The 18,893-nt window shown below is 44.6% G+C and overlaps 1 protein-coding gene across 1 annotated transcript in view; it reads right to left on the bottom strand.

Annotated features, from left to right (window-relative positions):
* The window catches only part of PDRG1 (p53 and DNA damage regulated 1), a 43,469-nt gene that overhangs the window by 11,967 nt on the left and 12,609 nt on the right, over nucleotides 1–18,893 (bottom strand). The window contains exons 2-3 of the mRNA XM_086932681.1: nucleotides 18,417–18,492; nucleotides 7,298–7,372 (exon numbers count right to left, since the gene is read on the bottom strand). Coding sequence (XP_086788807.1) covers nucleotides 7,298–7,372; nucleotides 18,417–18,492 — 151 coding nt within the window. The remainder of the gene's footprint in view (nucleotides 1–7,297; nucleotides 7,373–18,416; nucleotides 18,493–18,893) is intronic.

Genomic DNA, 18,893 nt, shown 5'->3' with positions numbered 1-18,893 from the left:
CACGGCTGCCATGTTGTCGAAGAGGTTGCTAATTTCGCCAGCCTTCAAACTGAAGATTAAGGTCACAAATAATATTGAAGTTAGCATGTGTTAAGACTAGCAGTAATATGAAGCTAATGATCGCATATCTGAAAGCTTTAGAGGGCCCTTCTGTTAGAAACAAGTCGTCAGGGAAATGGTCCTGAAAAAATAGTCAAAATGTCAGCATGGCGACGCACCAGTGAGCGACAGTTAATGCTAAGGAGCTTGGTGAGATGAAGAGAAGTATGAAAAGTGGCACATACGGTGAGCCCAGGTAAGTTAGGTTTAAACCTGCAGGTCTTGCGGCTAAACAACTTCTCCGCTGGGGCCTATAGGTATTATAAGGGATTGGTAAATTTGTGAAATCCCCCTCTCGCAATAGGTCCAATAAGGATCTGGAACCTCCAGGGGTCGGGGACTACATTCAGGGACTTTCCTCATTGAGCAGTAATGCTGTTCCAGGGTGTGGCACAGCTGCAGGTACCCCAAAAAAATGAAACCGATGCAGGCCAAACTTTTCCTGCGGCACCTCATAGGACTTAAGGTGTTCGCCCTGCCAGAAGTCTCACCACTCTGGAGATCCCAATCCTGTCCCACCCACCAAACCCTTCAAAGAAGGCAGCCTCATGCAACCACCGGCCTACCCATAGGAGGTTGCCAGTGTAATCTTTCGATCCCCTCAAGCCCACTAGAACGTCTTGTCCCAAGAACCACCGTTGTAGGCTCAGGGAGAGAAGATGGAATAAGAGTGCCATACAGCAACCTATCAATCCTGCACAAACCCATCCCAGATACTTCCAGCTGAAACTCCGGGTTCCCCCATCCCCCACATATTGACCACCAGCCTTAATAGAGACGTATTCCCCATTCGCTAAGCAGAAGGTTGGTTAAGCTACAAGGTGGCCTGAATCGTGACCTGCAGTTGGCACCACCAAAATTGCAGCAGTCGTAAGGGATAGTTTTGTAATATATAAAGCAAGCTGGGGTGCGCTATTGTAAACAAAGAGGTGCAGTCCAAGACATTTAGGGGCAACTTAGCCTAAAGAATGAGGTTCGATGTTAAGCAGAACAACAAAGGATAACTTCAATCTGCGACCACCTAAGGGTATAAAAATAGATTCGAGCCAATTGATGGTAAGCCGTGTGCATCCCCATATAGACCAAGGATCAGCATCCTCCAAGGAATAGTGAGCAATGGACGCGAAAGACAGAGAAGCACATCATCTGCATAGAATACCATTTAAAAAAAATGTATGTGAAGTATTTATTTTAAGTGAAAAACATGCCTATAAGAGGCAACATTTATACTACCTTCTTTGGTTTTAAAACGTAGTTCCAAATTAGTATGGTTAACATTTGATTAAAAACAACTACTGTACTGCCCCATTTCAAACTCCCCAAACTAGGGAAAATGTAAGGTAATTTTTCTGGCTCACCAGAGAAGGATACCACGCGTTTGCCTTTCTGGGACCCTTTTTTAGCTGAAATCCTGCAATTTCTAAGGTTTTTTAAAAACTTTACATTATTTGATAAAAATTGGTTAATGCTGAATCCTGGATTGGGTTTCCACCAACCCCCAGGGAGATACTGGACGACATGTTCACTACCTTTTTAAATAAACTTACCGGTAACTAGTTTGTGATGGTGGTTTTACCACCATGCCGGACACCCTTTGTACTTCTCATTTTCAGAAAGTCACACGTAGGTCCTTTCTCCTCCGCCCTCCCATGGAGCAAGTAGGTTAGAATTTAGGGTAAGAGGTGGTACTTTACCATTTGTTCTGTTTTGGTTGTATGAGTACACGTTTACATGTCACGTGTCTCATAAAGACCATACCACGCGCGCTTTATGGATGACACCGTAAGGATGATGCATTTTGCGTGCATACTTCCACTATTTGGATTGTTTGCCCTTCACTTCTTTTGATTTTTTTTCTCTACAGAGTTACTTGCATTGGTACTACACTAAGAAGGGCGCTTTAAATCCCATAGCCCCTTCTGTCACGCTAGAGGAAAGTTCCTCCTCTCTCACACCAGGTGTGGGAACGTGAAGCCTTAGGTAATTAACCCCCCCTACCAAACCCTTCTCCCACTCCCCGCCCACCCACCTCTCCCTCTGTTTGGTCCTGAAGAATGCCGCGTACCCCTTGGGCACACTATGGCAGAAAGATGTCGACCACATACCACACGGTGAAGGGAGAATAATATCCCACATCACTGTCTACTTCTTTTAATCACCATATATTTGGGCCATGAATATGGACGAATGTAATGGTTTTTAAATCACCTAACACTTTTCCACGGCCATCACTTAGATTTAGAAGTGCATCCCTGTATCCAGGTGTATGCCCGCCCTCTATCAAACCAAGTTTTCAGAGGGCGAGGACAGCCGATGATTAAGCATGACACCGGGCGGTGTGTGAGGCCAGTCCATAACTTTTTATGAGATGCCCCTGTTGGCACTGCATTTCTGCTTAACTCTGTAAGGAATTGAAAATAACACACTCTAGGAGCAGCCCATTTTGTGTATACATGTTGATTAGACTTGCATGGGAAGGCCGCCAGCCCAGTATATGGTCTAAGGTCCAATTGCCATATGAAAAGGGGGATATGCAGTCCCACATTTCAAGAATCATTATTACGTAGGCCAGGTCTGATGTGCCAATTTTTGGTTCCAATAAATGAAGCATGTCCCGCACCAGAATTTAGAGGCTGGATTGATAGCCCCTTGCACATTAAAGGCAGCCTTATTTCAAAAACTATATATAGACAGTGGAAAGATATACATGCAGTAAACTGTACAATCTTCTCATGGACTAGGCTTACTGACATGCAGAAGCGAAATGTACTTGCCGCCCATCCCACTAATTAATACTCCAAGCTGAGCAATAACAAAAGAAAGGAACACAATTAAAAGTTCGAGGAAACAAGAACTTGCATACTGTAGGTGATCTGTTCATTAACACCACCATTAAGACCAATTTAGAATATATGAATGGTGCTCTCAATGACGTATTAGTATATAGAGACCTATGCAAATCCTTTTGCTAGATTTTTCCCCACTCTACCGGAGGAGCCTCCTAAAGGGGCAGGTCATCATAATGGAAAAATCTAATCCTAGCCCAGCCCAAATGCTCATCAGACTATACAATAGTATCATTGATGACTTACCGGCAGAGGAAATAATGTTAAAAACAAAAGGAAACGTGAACTGGAACATACTGTAACAGATGCTCAGTGGTCCAACTGTAATTCTGTAATTTGTGTTTACAGCTTTTCAGACGCATACTATTAATAATTTTAGATATTTCTAACTGTATGTGATGATTATAATGTTTAGCCTAGTCCGAATCTAATCAAACAAATACACTTGAACTTAACTGAATAGTGGTCCTTTTGTGGCCAGCAAATGCAAGTGAGATCCACGAATGGTAGAGTCTGTTTAATACACTTAAAATATATACATCAAACTTATTAGTGAGCATGCTCATATATGGGCTATCATCTGCTACTGAAAGCCACACTGTGGTGCCAGGCTTAATCCCTACATCTTGCCTCGCATTGTCGCCAAACAATGCGGTTCAGGCAAGATCGAATAGCTGCACTGGCTGAAAATGACAGGCTCTTAGCTGCAGATTTCACGCTTCAAGGGATTGCTGAGGTATGTAAAAAATATCCGACAGGGCCAATGCATGGCATTGACACTGTTCTTAGCAAAATAGAGAGTGGCTATGATTTGTATCCATGGCAAGGACCCTAAATTGAAGCACTGGATTAGAGATTTATCAACATGATGTGAACAATCTGAAATGTATGCCATCCCGATTTCCTTATTCATCCTACCCAAGGAATATTTGGTCATCATTAAGATCAGATGTGGCCAAAAGAGCGTCCTCACCATCAAGGAGTTTGATTGCTCTTGCCACTATCAAAACTAATTGTAGGGTAATTTTATAGTCTTACTTAGACCTTGCAGTGCTTACTGGCCTTGGGTCAAATTTGTTGGTAATACGTTGCTGACTGTGTTTACCATGCCTAATGTGTGTGCCAAATAGCAGACGTACTGCTTACTCTTTGGTGTACTGGCTTAAAATGTAAAATAAAGTTAAAAAAAAAACTAAAAAAAAAACTCAGACAATCTTTTACAATGTTCTATCCAAATAATTTTGTCTGGCGGAAAGATCGATTTATCTCTTAGATGTAAAAAAAATCTTTAAAATGCTACTTTGAAAAGACTAAATGTACCCAACAGTCCAAACAGCTAGTCTGCACAGACTTGGTTTCTTCAAAGTATACGATAGCTAGATAAAATGATACTCGCATCACTACTTGTTTTCATAAAAAGGGACTGAAGGACCTTGCAGATAAACCTGAGGCTCATTTTACTGGTCAGAAAGCAGGGACTGTTACTCTCTTGCAGAATATACCAATGCAAGATATCTGTAAGGTGAGACCCTGAGGCCTGTCACACATGAACCATACATCACTATACAGACTCTGGCTACAGAACTGATACACTGGTAGCTCAGGCCTGCCCAGTAATAGTTCATTTCGCTTTGACACAGTCCTTCAAAACCTCCAACAAAGCGCTTTTAGCTTGCTACACTATTCAAGTTGTTTTTGGATATCCCAGGACATGATCTGCTTGGCAGTTCAGGCTGGACTGTTCCCATTGGAGCAGGGTCAAGACTGGTTTGCAAACAGCTGGGTCCAAACTGAGGTGGCATGGTGTGCAAAATAAGGATGGATTGCAATGGGGCCAGAGTAATTACAAGTGGCTATTGATGCAAGTATTCCATCCATCACTTTTTGTATGCTTTAGGATGTCACCCTAAGTGGGATGGGTATGCCCAGATGTTGGTCCCATGCACACTGCCACTGGAACCAACCTATACCCAGCTGACGCACACCGAAACTCAAGTACACGCGAGAGGATACTTATCAAGGTGTCACACATTGGGCCTGGGATTTCCCAATTATTATAATGGTTGCTGTTGGATCGTTATGGATTTTATGACATTTTCCTACTCTAATATAGAGCCCTTACGAAGTTCCATGAGTGTTTTTTGGGAACAAAACGCGTTGGCTGGTTTTCATTTATTGTACATGAATTTGGAATAAAGAATCTTTTCAAGAAATATACTGGACTGGGTTTGTTTTCCTGGTGCACCTCATTGCTTCAACCACATTTGGAATCTGTCTTACAGAGGCACTGAAGAGAGACAAGTGAGGATGATTTGTGCACAGGTCTTGAACATTACGTTTGGAAATTAAATAAGGTGCAACCTGGCTTGTCTGTCGCTTTCTTCAGTCTTTGTTTTCAACATCTTACCCTTTGCTTAGGCACAATTTATGGACAACACCTAATCACAGATGTTTTTCAATGGGGAACGTGTACAATCACAGCTGTTCCTCACGCCACCCCCGCCCCCCTCTCTTCATCGCCCAAGCAAATGTAAAAGTCAACAAGAAAAAAGTACCACACAAATAAGCTCACGAAAGCTGGTCTTACTACAACCCCATTGAAACCACTGTTTGGAGCTTTGCAGGTCACAATGTTCTCAGGACTGGACTACTCTATTATTCAATATGAAGGCCTGCCTGAAATGATTACCGAAAAAATGCAGATCATGCAGAATAATGCGAGCAAGGTGCTTCTCATGCAGCATAAACACAACCTGATAACCATGATCTTCAAATGACTCCATGGCGCTCAATGAAAAAAAGAACAAAATTCTTAGTGGATCTCTTACACAAGGCCTCCCATGGCAGGGAACAATATCCTGAAAAGTGCCTCCCCTTAGATGCATCCTGGTGATCTAAAGTCCAGATATTCTGCAGAGGAGGTCATACATAAAGGAGCTAAAGGGGTAGAGAACAGGTCATCCCCCACTCAATATCTCTTATACAAACTAGGACCTGTTCACACAGTGAATCTAATCCTCAAAATCCCACCCAACAATTAGAATGTTTGTTGGGGCAGCCCTCCCCTCCTATGAAGGGCTACTTCAAGTGAGTAAAGAGGAAAGAAGGAGAGAAAAATGTGTGAAAAGGGATGGTGGAGCCTCACGGGAGTACCATAATGGAGTTCAGCAGGATGGTACTCGCCTGCTACCTAGGCTGATGATAAGAACCTAGGTTGCAGACGAGTACCATCCTGCGGACCTCCATGGTGTTACTCCTGTGAGGCTCCACCATCCCTTTTCACACATTTTTTCTCCCCTTCTTTCCTCACTTGAAGTAGCCCTTCATAGGAGGGGAGGGTTTAGAGGAGGGGGAAGACAGTGGGTAATACAGCGCAACATTTTAAACCAGTTTTAATTTATTGAAAGTGGTGACCCAGATCCAGTAGGCACAGACGGCATATTGGTAGCTGCTGCCCCAACAAATATTCCAATTGTTGGGTGGGATTTTGAGGATTAGATTCACTGTGTGAATAGGTCCTAGTTTGTATAAGATTCTGCACCGATCTACCAAAACTTGTCTAGTTAAAAGAACCACAAGTTGGAAACTGAGTTCCTTGCTCTGAAACAACAATAGCCCTCGGAACCCAACCATCCTACTGCCTATTGATTAAACAACTGAAATCCACCTTGTTCGGAGTATCCTTAATAGACTTGCAAAACAAAGCCAAATACAGCGAGCCCCTAGCATTCAAAATGCTTCCTGTCCCTGACCCATCAAACTCACTACCTAACTCTAATCCCAAGAGAATATGAATAACACTGCCATCTGAAGACTAATCAAGAGCATTACTAGTCGGTATGGTACACTGGTGGGCACATCCATGGCCTGTACCATTTACACCAAACATCAGCTACTCACTTCGAACCAAATCAGATCGCAGAAGTAGAGACAGGGTTACAGGTTTGTTCTCTACAAAGCTTATAAAGTATAATAAATTAAGTTAATGCACTTTTTACAAATTGAACCACTAGTTGTCTTGCGACAGTGAGGGGGCGATTCTAAGCATATAAACATATAGCACATTCCACAAATACAGGAAAGTTGTTTTTGTTATCTAGCCCCATGTAGGTCACTGTGTAGAATCCACATTAATTTTTTTGGGCTTTTGCTTTGCTTAAATTCACAACTAAAAATGTAGCAATGCAGTCAAACAAGTGAAGGGAACAGATTTTATGAAAGGTGTGGGTTGAACAGCTAACAGTTCCAGGTACATGCAGCCTTGTGTGCAGCACATGGTGTGAGTGGGGCAATCTCTGCTACAGGCATGATCATAGTGACAAACATACACTGGGTGAATCTGAATTTCTTACCTTTTATAATCATTTCTGTCGTCTTTGTTTTTGGAAACTTAATGAACATGTCCCCAAAGCAGACCATCACCTTCTCTGAAAGAAATGAAAGGAATTCCTCAGAACAAGTTTACACACCCTTCTAAGCATGCAGTTCATCAACTTCTCAGCATACATCTCTGCAGACACACACAACTGCCAGTAAGTCAAGGAAATCTGCACACTACAATCGAACATCTTACCCAATGCAGCCCCCAGTGGTTGGAATTTACAGTGGCCCTTTAAGCCCCACTCAAACACAATTTACATAGTTTGTCCGGGCTCAACTATTCGCTTCCCAACATGGTAACGTAAATCCATCCTAATAAGTTAGATTTTATCTTTTAAATTATCTCTAATGTGGGGGCTATTCTTTAAGACTACATGTTTACATCCTGTGTTGTATGAATGATCTCAGGGCATCACTGGAGAGTTAGAGGTGGCCCCCTAAATTCCTTGTGCAATTTAAAAATTCAATTCAAATATAAGCTGATCATGCAGGAGAAATCATTCTCTCCCCCAAACATCAGGAACCAGTGTTAAAGAACCACACTCCCCAACATTACCGAGGACAGCATTCCCAGCTACTTATTACTGACTACTGTTATTTAAAAGCTTAGGTCAACTGCCTGGTGACCTCTTCTTCCTCAACGAGCTGAGAACATTAAAGCCAAGAGCCAAGATAGATCAGCAGAAGTTGCATTTTTGCCTGCCAGCAAATCGAAGATGGTAAAACATCATGCCAACAATGGAGTCCACCCCATATTTGGTGCTGGGTTTGGGAAGGCAATTAAGATTGAACTTCAGCTGTTAACAACTGCACACATTATACTGCCTTCCTCCTACACTTTAAATCAACAATGTTGTGAATTAACAAAACATATGAGGACTCATTGTCAATAACATGAGTTCGGTGCATGCAAAAGTCAAAATTTGTCTTGGTCGGCTGGATCTCGTTTCCCGGGTCTTACAGCAGTAGAAGTCAAAGGCCAATCCTCATGTTAAATACGCATCAGATAATCAACACCTGGTAGAAGCGAGTTGTTAAGTCTTATATTTCAATTTATGTTATGAAGAGACAAAAAAAAATATTTCGGTAAATGAAGTCTCATTTCTTCAAGGTGGGTTAGGGACAAAAACACTGAGAAGGTGGGAGAGTTAGGAATCGGAGGTTATGGTTTAACGCAACGCCTCCTGACCAAGGAATCCAGGTTTCAGACTCATAGAACCATGGATCCCAACAGGTTTTCACTGGTGGTGTGTGCACTCATCTTGTTCCCAGTGCAGAAAATGACTATTGCACACTAAATATTTGATTCTGTGAGAACTCCTGCCAGTCGTTTCCCCCTCTCTTCAATATGAAATGGAGGCGATGCCCACCCATCTCCCTCTGCAAGACATGGACGTGTTTTCCAGAAGATCTGCTTATTGAGAAAACTGCCACAAACCTATATGTTCTATACAAGAAGGCAATGCCACTACTTCAGCTTCTACGATGAATCCTACTGTGCCATAGCCAAATCCTCCTCAAGTGGTCAGGTTATTTAACACAGTTCACTTTGGATCTGACCCCGCTATGCGCTATCGAATACATGTATAAACTGGCAGCTGTTAACACTGGATTCTGGGGTCACCTTTAATTTATCAGGACCATGGCTTTGCCTATTCTTCTGGCACTGCTTTTCTTTTTCTGACTTAAGACCATCAGGGACAATTTGAGTATCCTGCTTCCCCCTTGCGTACTTTAACGCCGAGTTTCAGGCGACTTCTAGTATTCAAGGACCACTGGCACACAAGTTTAAGTTATAAATTGTACTCCTGGAAGCTTTGGCAGCAGCACCTGTTCAGAAGACTGCTCAGAGTTGCAAGTTCTATTTCTGAAAGTTAACCTTGGTTTGAAGATTTTCAGTTGAAAGAAACATATTTCTGTGGAAATCACCTCATGTCAATGGGTGATAGGTGGTAATGGTGAAAAGCATCAGTTCTATCTTCTCTCAGCATCCGCAAAACCGCAGTGCAAACTTACCACGCTACTTTAAACAGGGAGGATTATGATTTTACTTCCACTTTCTTCTAGTCCACAAAATAAAAACAATTTCATTTAGGGTCTGAGAGATAGCAACTGACAATCTGCCCCAGCTGTCCAATACCACCTACCAAGCATCGAACACAAGAGATTTGAGGATTATTGTAGCTAAATCAGCAAAACAATTGTGTACTCTGCCTTTAAGAAAACACTACATTTATAAATAATCACCGATTGGGCTGATTAAACACCAAAAGCGAAAAAGAGTTATAAAAAATATTGCGACAGAGGGCTGGAGTTTTCACTAGAAATCGGTTCAAAAAGGAGGATCAAGTGAAGCACTTTATAGACTCCAAAAATTAGAGTTACTGCCAAATTTAATGATTGTCATTTCATCAGCCTCAAAAGTATGAAAGGCTAAATTGCCCAGCCTACGGTCCAAGCACATGACCTGCAAGTCTCAAAGTCAGCACTCAATCTACTGAGCTATGTTCCTTCTTTTTCGTGACCCAATAGAAATTTCAAACAAAGCTACATTATGGTGAACTCAGCATGACTGGTTTGAGACACATGTAAAGCGTTTCCAGAAATTGTTCGGATTATAATTTTAGACCTGAACAGTGATCAAAAGAAAACGTTTCAAGCCTAAAATGGCCTGTGTGTGTGTTTACATAAATGTAAATAAATATGTGCAGCTTCACTTTGGATGTTGAAACCATCTTGACACAAAGTACTGGTCAAGAGACCAAACGGTTTCTGTGCAAGCTGAAATCAGGATTTCTCCAACATTGATAACTTCTATGCAGTAATGATAGGCTGCCCTCGACTTGAGTAAAAGCTATTCTGAAGGATTCCTTAAATTTGCTCCTTAAACAAGACAATCCCAGCATAATTTCCTCTCTATTTTTTGGCACAGGCTTGTCTCCAGTCTTAAATGAAGGTGGTTACCAAAAAAGTGCTATCCATAGAGCGCAGTAATCTCGGCTACACTCATATGCACCTTTGCGTTGGATATTGAAAACATTCTCGACCTACATGCTGGTCAAGAGACCAAACAGTTCTTCTTCATCCTTGGCTTTCAAGGAGAGGAGGCAGGGGGGCCTCCATAACAAAAGAGGCTGGACACTGCATGGTCAGCACAAGCAGGGGTCATGAACCAGTGTAGATTCCAATGGACCAGGAAAATGCTTCTCAATGACAGTCGAGAAGGTCAGGTCCTTTAGGTATGCAGATTGAGGTAGGGAGAGTGGAGGAGCAGAGACTCTACAACATTCAGGAACATTTGTTCTTAGGGACTGAGTGGACTGGGAGTATGGAATGTGAAGGGAATGTGCAGGGTCACAGGGCCCATATGTACACAGGGTAGCCAACTACCAATTTGAATGCGCACACACACACATGGAGTCCAATAACATCCAACACACACTCACACAGTCAGACTAACACATCAGACTTTCCACTGAATTACAAATAAACACAGGCATGCACATTCACCCTTCATACATCCCTCACACTATACGGAGTTAAGGGGACTGTCCAGGTGAGAGTGAGTGGACCTTTTACATAGGAAGGGCGGGAGACAGGGGCGTAGCTAGAGCTTGTGGCGCCCGGGGCTACCCCTCAGATTGCCGCCCCTTGGAGGGGGTGGGGGGTGGTGCTTGGGAAAAAGGACAGTGAGCAATTGAAAGATGCCAGAGTCTCCGAGGAGAGACGCGTAGTATTGCTGCTAACAGTTACCTCGATCATGAAAGTTACATTTAGTTATTTATAAAGTTTTATTTAGCACGAACTTGAACCCTAAGGATATCAGAGCGCTTTACAATTTGAGGCAAAGGTAACAAATCAGAACATTAGTCTAACATGGGGAATCTAATGAGCATTGAAATGTTTACTCCTCTCAAAATTGCAATGGTTGTTTGTTAGAAATGGGGATCTCTAGTTGGCAATGGCTGGCCAGTGTCCAAGTGAGGACCCTTCTTCCTAAGTCAGAGTAAGGGGGCTACACCCTTTGATAACCCCTGCTCAACCCTGTGGTAACGTAGCACGAGCAGCTAGGCTTATCTCAGAGGCAGTGTGAAAAGCATTTATGATCATACACAGTAACATATTGAAGAACACTACAAAGGGACACCACACAAGTAGTTATAAAAAATACGTATCTTTATGCATAGACTCAACACAAGACCAATAAAGATAAAAAGACACAAGACCAATAACGATAAAAAGACAATACTGTAAACTAGGGATACTCTTGAGATGATGGATGATATTAGTAGTTACTTGAAACGTCTTACATTCCAGATTACAACATTTGCTTATGAATAAGGTGGCCCCTGCAGTGCAGCTTTACCGACTACGTTCACAACAGTCCATGAGATAAACCTTTTCCCATCACATTCATTTTTGCATGATCCCGACTTGGACAAGAGCCACCACATGGTTAAAGTGATTTGGTTTATTCTCCCTATTTTAACATGCTCCTTCTCTTTTATTTTTGCCTAATTAGCATTATTTTCACCTTTTTCCTCATTAGTCAATACATTATTCTATCCAAAATTCACGAGTTTACTATGCAAGAAGCATTGTACAGGGGTAGCAATTAAATAGCAGTAGAATAAAAACATACTTCCTATCGACACTTTTATGAAATATGTAAGTATGGGCATGGTCTTCAAAGCTTTGTCATGTGAAGTGATGCCCACCCTCTTTCATAGCTGACAAGGTTTCAGATTGCTAGTAGGTGTGACATGATTTTGATAATTTAGTTTGTAATTGTGAGTCAGCCAAATCTGGCATTTGCAGCAGTTTTAAGATCTTCTCAGAGTTTCTCTATACCCAAGTGAGTCTAATTTCAAATATTTATAAGCTTCCAGCGTCTTCATTGTATGATATTCTGCTTGCAAGACAGTGTCACTCATAGGGGTTGAAATGTCACTCATAATTACACTGAAATTATGAATATGTCACAGTCACACATAGCGATTTGAAACTCAGCTATCAAGCCCCATCACCCTGGTATGTCTGCCCCATCTCTGAACTCGACTCGATTCTCTCCGGCCCCCCCCCCCTAAACCCCCGGCCGGGCCCCGCTGCGACCGACTCTCTCTCACCTCAATTATTTTGGTCACTTGGTGTGTGTCTGTGTCGCGCAGAGTGCCGCCCGCCCGCAGCCACAGTACAGAGAGACAGGTACAGTACTGTAAAGTGCTGAACAGGGCAGGGCAGCAGGGCCCCGGCCAGGCCAGGCAAGAAGAATGGTGGTGGTGGTGGTCTCCACAGTCACTCCTTGACACGACGGAAGGAGCTGGGGCGGTGAGCGCGCAGCCGCAGCGCGTAACGCGTCACAGGTCACACTGGCTCAGCTGGCTGGCTACGGTGCGGCAGCGAGAGGGCTGGCCCAAAATGTTACAGGGCCATCATTGGTTGCGGCTGTGCGCACCGCGCACGCTACCTGATTGACGGCCCTGTGAGCGAGGCTGGGAGGTGGGGGCCCCGAGTTGATGACGTCGTGATTGCTTCGAATCGGAAGTGAAGTGGAACCAACCGATATACATTTATAATTAAATGCATGCATGGTCTGCTTAAATCACTGCGCCGCCCTAGTCTACATGTTTTATTTTATTTTGCCTTAGATACTACGTGTAGGATAGGATCCCACTTATTGAAGACTTGCGACCCCGCCATTCTATATCGCATACCAGGTATTCCTTGGGGCACTAATGTATTAATGACTTAACCGATGCTAGCCTCCGGGGCGTTTTTTGGCTCTTAACGCTCGTTTGCACCAATGTGATCTTGACTCCTTCATTTTAGATCCACTAAATCCCGCCCTAACCAATTAAGTTTTTGATAAAGGCTTTCAATTCCAATGTTTGATAATTTCATGCAATTAGCCGCAATTTGTTATAACGAGGCATACCCCGTTTTGGTAAAGCGTAAAACTCCGCAATCAATTGTTTTTAACTCTTAGGCACTTAATATGTGTTTGACGGTAATGTGAGATTAATTTCCAGTCGAATTATCGTAATATGTGTGTGCTAACCTGTTATCACAAGACATTTCCCCACAATGTGAATTATAATCCTGCATTCTATATACTCAAATAGGTTGCCTGCCCCCCTTCTTTGTCCTGCTGAAGACCCCACAGCAAGGGCTCAACTAATCCCTGCATTACTTAGAGGGTCGAAACGTCGACAACCGCCCACTAGTTATCAACTTCACGCCATCAATTGCTTCATTTATTGTTCTATGTGAAGTATGATCCCCTAACCCAACTATCATGAACTGTTGGTCCACCGTACTGTATATGACTAATAGATAGTGTAATTGATCCATTGATTTTACTGTCACTTATTCATCCTCACTACCTCATCCTCACCTGATCACTTACCTTCACCTTCCCTTTCCCTCTTGGGGCACTGTACAACCAAGTGTACTTATTGATTTACTCGTGTGTATATTTAATATACCCAGTCTCGTTGTGATTAAAACAATGTGGACTCATTCAATGTATTGTTAATTATTTGCTTTGACTGTTTTAACATTAACCTACACAGACACTGGGACTCCTTCCTCTCAGTACATATTGAACCCAGGTCCCAGTGACTATATTTGGGTAACCCCCTAGTCTATACTCAGTCAGTCAGTCAGTCAGTCAGTCAGTCAGTCAGTCAGTCAGTCAGTCAGTCAGTCAGTCAGTCAGTCAGTCAGTCAGTCAGTCAGTCAGTCAGTCAGTCAGTCAGTCAGTCAGTGTGCCGGCCGGCCCGCCCGCGCGGCCGCCTCAGCCGCCTCAAAAAAGGTGCCGCCTGGGGCGGACCGCCCCCCCTCAGCTACGACATCGCCCCATGAAGGTTATAGGTAAACAAGCATTTACAATGCAATGGTCTCGTCTTTGTTAAAGTTTGAGCTACTGGTATTGCAAATGTTATTGTTTTCACTTTTTAAAGAAAATTTAAACCGATAAATATATGGTATTGTCATTTACAATTGCAATTGTTAAGCATTAGAGAGTAGTACAGAGTATTAGCAGTGAGCACACAGAGCCACACACAGAGCCACACACACACAGAGCCACACACACACACACACACACACAGAGCCACAAACAGAGAGCCACAAACAGAGAGCCACACACACAGAGCCACACACACAGAGAGCCACACGCACACACACAGAGAGCCACACACACACACACACACACACAGAGAGCCACACACACACAGAGCCACACACACACAGAGCCACACACACACAGAGCCACACACACACAGAGCCCCACACACACAGAGCCCCACACACACAGAGCCCCACACACACAGAGCCCCACACACACAGTAAGCTGTAACAGACAAAAGACACACAACTTGCCCTATTTGGTGTGAAATTCTAGAGAATGGTTTATGGTTGTCCTCACAATAGAGCTCAGCCTTCTACTGGGGATGTGAAGGAGAAGCAGGATTTATTTACAGAAAATTTGTATAGCTCCTGGTATCCTTATTTGTGCAACATCCTGTGTGATTGCACCCACTGTCCCTCCAGTGTACTTGCGGGAGCCATGCCTTAGAGACGCAGGGTGATAGAGGAAGATGCACCAAAGTTCCCCTGCCATGGAACACCTTCACCTACTTGACGTGGTAAAACATGCCGCTTTCAGGATCGTGCATATTGACACATCTGAGATACAAAGGAACTCAATATCTGTACCTACATTGGCAGACGCCACATGTCCCACCCGGCAACTCCAGGAAAATAACTGGCAGCAATGGGACTCAAACCCATGCCTACGGAGAGACTGGAACCGTACCCCTACTGCTTAGACCGCTAGGCCACGCTCCTTCCCAAAGAGCAGAAGTTTGAGGGCCCAGACATCGGAGGGGCTGCTCCTCAGTTGCCGGAGTTGGGGGGAGTGGCTCCTCAGTTGACATAGAGTTGGGGGGAGGGGCGTGATGACTGATTTTATGTGCAGTTCCCGAGGTGCAGCGCTCGGCACAGCCCCAGCCCTCTGTTGCTGAGCGCCGAGTTTGATTCAGTCGGCGGGACTTTAAACAGGCAAATGATGGCTGTGTTGAGGTCACAGCACTGCTGAAGAAATTACGTACCGGGGTCAACGTGAATGAAACTGCAGTGCCCCAGGATGACAAACACGTATACTGGAGGCCGCGGCAGGCTATTTCCGCACAACACCCGTCGTTGGGTTGCAAGGGCACACAGAAACCATCAAATCGCTTAATTAGATGTAAATTGTGTCAGGGAAACCTGGCTGTTCATTTGCTGTTTTAGGCGCGCTGGAGTCGTAGCAAAATGAGGACAACAGGCTGCCCGACATCAGCTTCAGTCAGGACGAGGCAGAGCCCCCAAACAGCTCCAGTGTCAACCCCTTCACTATGTGCCCTAGAAAAATATGCCCACGACTCCATAGACCTCTTCCCCTCTGCCAGCTCACGGTGGTCGTGGGGCAGCAAGACCGCGCCTCAGGAAATACCGGAAGTCTAAAGACCCCATAGATAATCCCTAAATGTGGCAATTCCTGAGTCGGAAATTGTGACAGAGAACCCTAGCGTGTGTCACGAAACAGGAGTGTTTGAGTGTCCCTGCGGAGACTCGAACACGTTCCCCAGCTTCAATGAGGGCCCTAAGCCGTTAAGCCACACCCTATACCTTCAGGGAGCAATTAAGAGGATACCGCAGTGTTCGCTGCATTTCCCCCTTGCGCCATCCGGCCCACGACTGGTGCTCGACCCTTACTATGCTATGCCTTGGCAGCGGAGGGTGCGATGCGCCTCACTGAACCCACCCACCCCTAGCAGATCCAATACAGGTCAGGGGGGGGGGGGTAGCTGGCTCCAACATGCAACGAAGTCCCACGCGGGCCGAGGCCCCGGGATAGCCCACCGCAGCCATGTGCCCCCTAGGAGCTGTGCTACCCCTCCCCCCTGGCGGATCGCAGCATCTGCACTGGCCAGCCTAAGGAGACTTTTGCCTCTGCCGCCAAGGGACCTGAAATAGAGGGGAGGGGTCAAATCGATGGACTCACCGCATAGAGCATATAAGGGCCATGCGAACATATATTCTGGGTATGAGAAAGTACATGCTTAGCTAAATTTCTCCAAAACCCTTGACAATTGTTGCCATTGGCTGGGTTTGGAGAAATGGTACAAGTCGAAAACTGCTGCATTTGTAAGTGTTTTCATTTCAGAAGGAAGATGAAACTAGCCTCTCTTTTGTTGTGGTAGTCAGACTCCCAAAAGCTTTGGGCTTTATTTCACAAAGGCTAAACACGTTAAAGCTTCCTTCTGATGACATGTGTGATATTCTGATGGCGGTAGGTGCGCGGATCTTTAACATTAACTTCTCAGGGTTTACTTGCAGAACGGTTTGAGTTGGCATTGTTGTGTTGGCAGATTCTGTTGCGATCTGTGCTGCATTGTATGCTCTCGATTCTTTGGTTGAGTTGTGTATGTGCTGCCTAGTCCATTTCAGTATCTGTTGTGGTTCTACTTTGTACACGGAAAAACTGCTACTTTTAAAGACATTCGGTCAGCGCAGGCAGTCCTTGTATTCCTTTATGCGTGCAGCAGGAGTGGAGGTTGTTGTTCGGGTGCCATGAGGAGGATGGTGCATGTGAAATGATGTGCTCGGTGCCGTAACATCAGGCGGTGTCGGGTTTCCCGGGCTCTGAGGAGCAGCTTCAAAAGGGGCTGAGCGCATGCCCCGCCTCTGCGTGCTGGACCTCCTGTGAGCCTGCACCGGCCCAGCTGTTAGCGCGTGCTCCTCAGCGCCTCCTCCGGACAGTGGCAGGGCTGGGAGTATGGCTCCCCCCTACCCGTGGTGTTTGTTTGTGCGCCGGGGTGTCTCGAGCGGGACCTGAATGTCACTGAATATCGAGTGGGATGATGGAAGCAGGAAGGTAGTTGTGTTTGGATTTTCAAAGCTGCCCCAGCTCATAGCACTGTTCTTCCAGCCACGCCGCTCTGCTTTGATGGAAGAGGCAGGCTTTGCTCCATGCGCTCGCCATTTGTTCTAAGCCCCGTCCTTTTCAGACTGGGGGGCGTGTTTTTCTTTCTGCCCTCTTCTCCATTGGCTGGAATGTAAACAACGGGCGTGTTTTTGACTTGTTGTTTACAATCCAGCCAATGGAGAAGAGGGTAGAACAAACTGAAAAAACACGCCCCCAATCCGAAAGGGATGGGGCTTACAGCGAGAGAATTTCGTCACCGAGACCTTCTCCAATGGCTGGCCGCCGTTCAGGAGGCCAGCCAATGGAGAAGAGGGGAGGGGTTAACCCTCGCTACTCAGAATCATTAATTCTCGCCAGCGAGACTGCGCATGCGCGCAGCCTACGCTAGCCGAGACTTAAAAAAGGCCCATTCCTTCACTAAATCATCCTGCCACCACTTCCTGTCTCACATAGCCCAGGAGGGAGTTCAGTAGCCTCTCTTTGAAAAGAAAGGTGCACTTTGGGTACCCCACTGACCTCCGAGAACAGCCAGACAATCGACACCGAGTGAACTTGCAGGACTGGAATTTCACAGAGAGAAACTAGACATGAATTAGAGATGCAACAGAGGGAAATAAGGCATGCAGTGAATTTTCTGTCTGAAAAGTTCCCACATGTTGATAAGAAAATTTGAATAGATGTGAGTTACTTATGATCAAATTCCTCATTGCAGCTTCTAAAAGTAGAACCTATGAATACATGGTGGCAAGATACAACAATGATGAGCATTAAACAGTCTACCACCCAGGTACCACTGGACAGTAGTTACACATGGTTCATCTCTAGCTCACCAGCGTACCTTAAAAAGGGAATTTCATTAGAGAGCTTTTTACAGGATAACAGTTGAAGAACAGCAACTACCACATTTTTCGTTGGAACCTCTACCTCTGAGAACAGATATTTTACAAACTTATTTGCAAATTTCCTCCAACTTCCTATTTACGAGGGTTTACTATAGCTGTTCTTAGACTCATTTTTAAAGTGTAAGCAAATATTTGCTTGGGTGCCCTGAAACCAATGTAGGTGCAGCCAGGTAGGAGTCTGCTCTGTGTGGGCCACCTCTCTTTAAAAGGACTCACCAGACGTCCCCAAGTCTCTCTGCAAGGCCCGCAGTGCTTCTCGGTTCTGGTTCCTCTTTATATCCAGGTCCACTATCTGGAGATAACCAATACGTTATGTTATTTACTGAGGAACATTATTTCCAAAATACAGAGTAATTGCAAGACCAACAAAGTGTAGGTGGATGGGTGGTTGGGGGTGCGTGTGTGTATAGAACAGAAGTAGGCACCAGACACATGTCCGCTTAACCCGTCTGTGCAAAATAGAGGAGAAATGCGAGGTCAAGAAGACTGCTCAAGGATAACAAATACAATTAATCATTAGTAAAATAAATAGTCGAGCAACAGTCCATTAAAACAGCAGCAGTTTCTCAAACTGAAACAATCTGTTAACACTCACGTCACCGCCTGTCCTCTTCTGTTCCCCAGGGCGGCATAAGCATTACACAATTACCAATACGAGGACTTACAATCTAGAGGAGTAAACCAGCTCTGATG

The sequence above is a fragment of the Lissotriton vulgaris genome, chromosome 7, assembly GCF_964263255.1.
Source record: "Lissotriton vulgaris chromosome 7, aLisVul1.2, whole genome shotgun sequence".
Classification (NCBI taxonomy): Eukaryota; Metazoa; Chordata; class Amphibia; order Caudata; family Salamandridae; genus Lissotriton; species Lissotriton vulgaris.
This window is presented reverse-complemented; position numbering and strand designations above follow the sequence as displayed.